Here is a 2,937-nt window from a genome sequence, read left to right as displayed (position 1 = left end):
ATCATACCGCAACAAACTTTTATTGGGTTTTTTTTTTTTTTTTTTTTTTTTTTTTTTTTTTTAAGTTTTAAGCGATGGACCAACACAAAGGAGCACACAGCTCAGGGAAATGATATATGGTTTTCAAAAGCCAGTAGAAATGAAAATCCAAAAACCTCCTAAATAAAATGCAGATTACCTTCAAGACTTAACAACAAACTAAATAAGAGAAAATAAAGAATGCAGTTGCCAAATGATGACTTAGTGCAGTATATAAATTTAATAAAAAATATGTCTTCTCCATATTTGATAAAGCTGTCATCATGTCGTGACAGTTTGTTATGAGACAGATGATCTGTGAAAACAATCAATTTCCTCCACCTCCTTCCTGAACTACTATTACTGGCTAAAGTAATGCACCGTTCTGACCAAAACAACCAATCAGAACCAGTAGGATGCTCTTAGCGCTGTCAATCAACCTCACTCATTCACTGCTAAATGTGCTAATGGGGGAGAAATAACTCATTGTTACAGGAAAATTGTTTATCTGCTATCACTGGTAGCGATTTACAAAAGGCTATGCTAGCTGCAGAATAGCACAGAGTAAGGGGGAGGAAGGATGAGCCACATGAGATTGCGATTGACAGCACTAAACCTCTCCTGCCACTGACTGGTTGTTTTTAGAGCGCACTGGGAGAAAGCAGAGGAAATGGATTTTTCACAGATTACCTTTCCTACCATAATGTCACAACTTAATGGCAGTTTTAACAAATATGTGGAAAAAATAGATTTATATAAAAGTTACATACTGCAGCTTTAATTTCACTTAGGAGAGGGCAGGTCAGGAGGGATGTGGGTTAGAGCTGCTGCTGACTGACTCATTTGTTGATTAGTGGTAAACGGTACAAGGGACAAGTTAAATATATGAATTAATTCCTTAATTCATTAAATGCTAGTGAAATGGGGGTAATCAGTAGTCCGTAGCTATGCTAACTATGCTGAATGGTTGATAATCTCATACAGTCTACCCACCTCGGAGAAAAACTGAGCTATAAATTGACACTCTTGCCTTTTTCTCTCTCCCTCTCTCTATTTTTTATTTATTTATTTATTTTGAAAACTTGATTTTATAACTTTTCTTAGCAGCATAGTAACTGCAACAATCATTCGTGTCTTCTACTGACTGTTGCTAACAGCGTCATGGTGAAGCGCTCCAAGCAGGAATGAACCATTTCATGCAGGGGGGGAGGGGGATCAGGGGAAATATGCATGTGTGTTTTTTCTATGAACAATAAATAAATTGTGGAGGGCCCCCTGTTGGTCAGGGCCCCTAGAATTGTCATCACTTTTCCCCCCTATACCGCGCCCCTGACATCTGGTAACATGTTGTGACATCAACATCAGATTAATAAAGTTATTGACTTCCTGAAGGCGGAGTTTCAGAAAGATAAGGCGTTGTTAAAGAGATAGAGACCCAATTTCAAGGTGTAAAATTACGAAGTCATATTTCTCTTAAGTCATGTTTGACATATGTAGCATTTTTATAACAACTGAAGTTAACATAATTACTACCTTGTGCTATAACATGGCATTATGTGTCTGGTAAATACATAATACTGTCCCTTTAAGGCCCATCCTTAAAGGGACGGCATCCATAATTACTTTTCCAGCTCCCTCTGTGTGATACATGCGTTCTTCTGCAGGTCACTTTGGATTGGGTTTTGACATCATTCAGTAGTTTGAATGACCTCGTAAAAAAAAAATTTAAATCAGTAAAACCTTGGACATGAGTATCAGGACCTGCTGTGTGAACGCAGTCTAGGTTCTCTGTGTCTGTAGAGTGGCTCTGACCAGTGAGTCATCAGTACTACAGAAGGAATTACCAAGTTTGTAAATACTAATAAATAAGCAGTCTTGCTAAGTCATCCACTGTGAACAGGCCTTTTGGCTCAGACTGTTTATCTGTTTCAGCAGTCTGCCCCAGTAAAACCAGTGGAGATAAAGAGCCAGTGCTCAGGCACCCGCATGGACCCCAAGATCTGCCCCGGACACCCGGATTTTATAGCCTTCATTAACAACAATGACCTGTGGATAGCCAACATCAAGACGGGAGAGGAGCGCAGGCTGACATACTGCCACAAAGGTTAGGGACTTTTCTGTCTGATCATTGGTTTCATGTGCTTCAAGTTACAATCACAAAGACGACAGACACAACATGCACCTGCTGTTCTCTCTGTTTATTTGTAAGGAAGAAAGATGGAAAGTTTTTAGCTCAGATTATGCCAAAGAAAGGAACAATAGCATGTTGAAATAGAGTTTATCTTAGCTTTATTTACCTTAGAATTAAAAGTTACTTTTCAACAGAAAAGTTTCTACTGAACTGGATACTCTCCTGTTTGCAATCCCTGCGTCGTCTCCCAGGTTTGGACAATGTCAAAGAGGACCCTAGGTCTGCAGGTGTAGCAACGTTCGTCATCCAGGAGGAGTTTGACCGTTTCACTGGTTACTGGTGGAGTCCGTCTGCAGCAGCAGGTCAGCGCTGAACCCTCAGCCAGTCTGCAAAGCTGTGTCAGGTTCTCTTGACAATGGCTTCTGCTTTATTTGTTCCTGTAGATCCTGATGGAGGGAAAACGTTGCACCTTCTGTATGAGGAGGTGGATGAGACCGAAGTAGAAATTATTCACGTTCCGTCTCCAGCTCTGGAGGAGAGGAAAGCAGATGCGTACCGATATCCTCGCACAGGTCAGTCCCGGCCTTTGTGTGTGTGTGTGTGTGTGTGTGTGTGTGTGTGTTTTTACTTTTATTTTTTATTTGAAGTCATTTAATGTTCAAATATTAAAAGTGTGTCTATCCATCTTCATAGGTAGTAAAAATCCCCAGGCTACTCTTAAACTGGCAGAGATCAAGACAGACCATCAAGGAAAAGTGGGTCACTTTTCATCTGTTCATGTTGAAATT

The 2,937-nt window shown here is 40.2% G+C and overlaps 1 protein-coding gene across 2 annotated transcripts in view; it reads left to right on the top strand.

Annotated features, from left to right (window-relative positions):
- LOC106950992 (dipeptidyl peptidase 9) overlaps nt 1-2,937 on the top strand; it is a 22,806-nt gene that overhangs the window by 7,403 nt on the left and 12,466 nt on the right. The window contains exons 6-9 of one of the 2 annotated variants that reach the window (XM_015038208.1): nt 1,951-2,122; nt 2,401-2,511; nt 2,593-2,721; nt 2,843-2,904. In XM_015038208.1, coding sequence (XP_014893694.1) covers nt 1,951-2,122; nt 2,401-2,511; nt 2,593-2,721; nt 2,843-2,904 — 474 coding nt within the window. The remainder of the gene's footprint in view (nt 1-1,950; nt 2,123-2,400; nt 2,512-2,592; nt 2,722-2,842; nt 2,905-2,937) is intronic. The other variant, XM_015038209.1, reaches the window with a different exon arrangement.

The sequence above is a fragment of the Poecilia latipinna genome, unplaced genomic scaffold (assembly GCF_001443285.1).
Source record: "Poecilia latipinna isolate Pla-1442-1.1 unplaced genomic scaffold, P_latipinna-1.0 Scaffold433, whole genome shotgun sequence".
Classification (NCBI taxonomy): Eukaryota; Metazoa; Chordata; class Actinopteri; order Cyprinodontiformes; family Poeciliidae; genus Poecilia; species Poecilia latipinna.
This window is presented reverse-complemented; position numbering and strand designations above follow the sequence as displayed.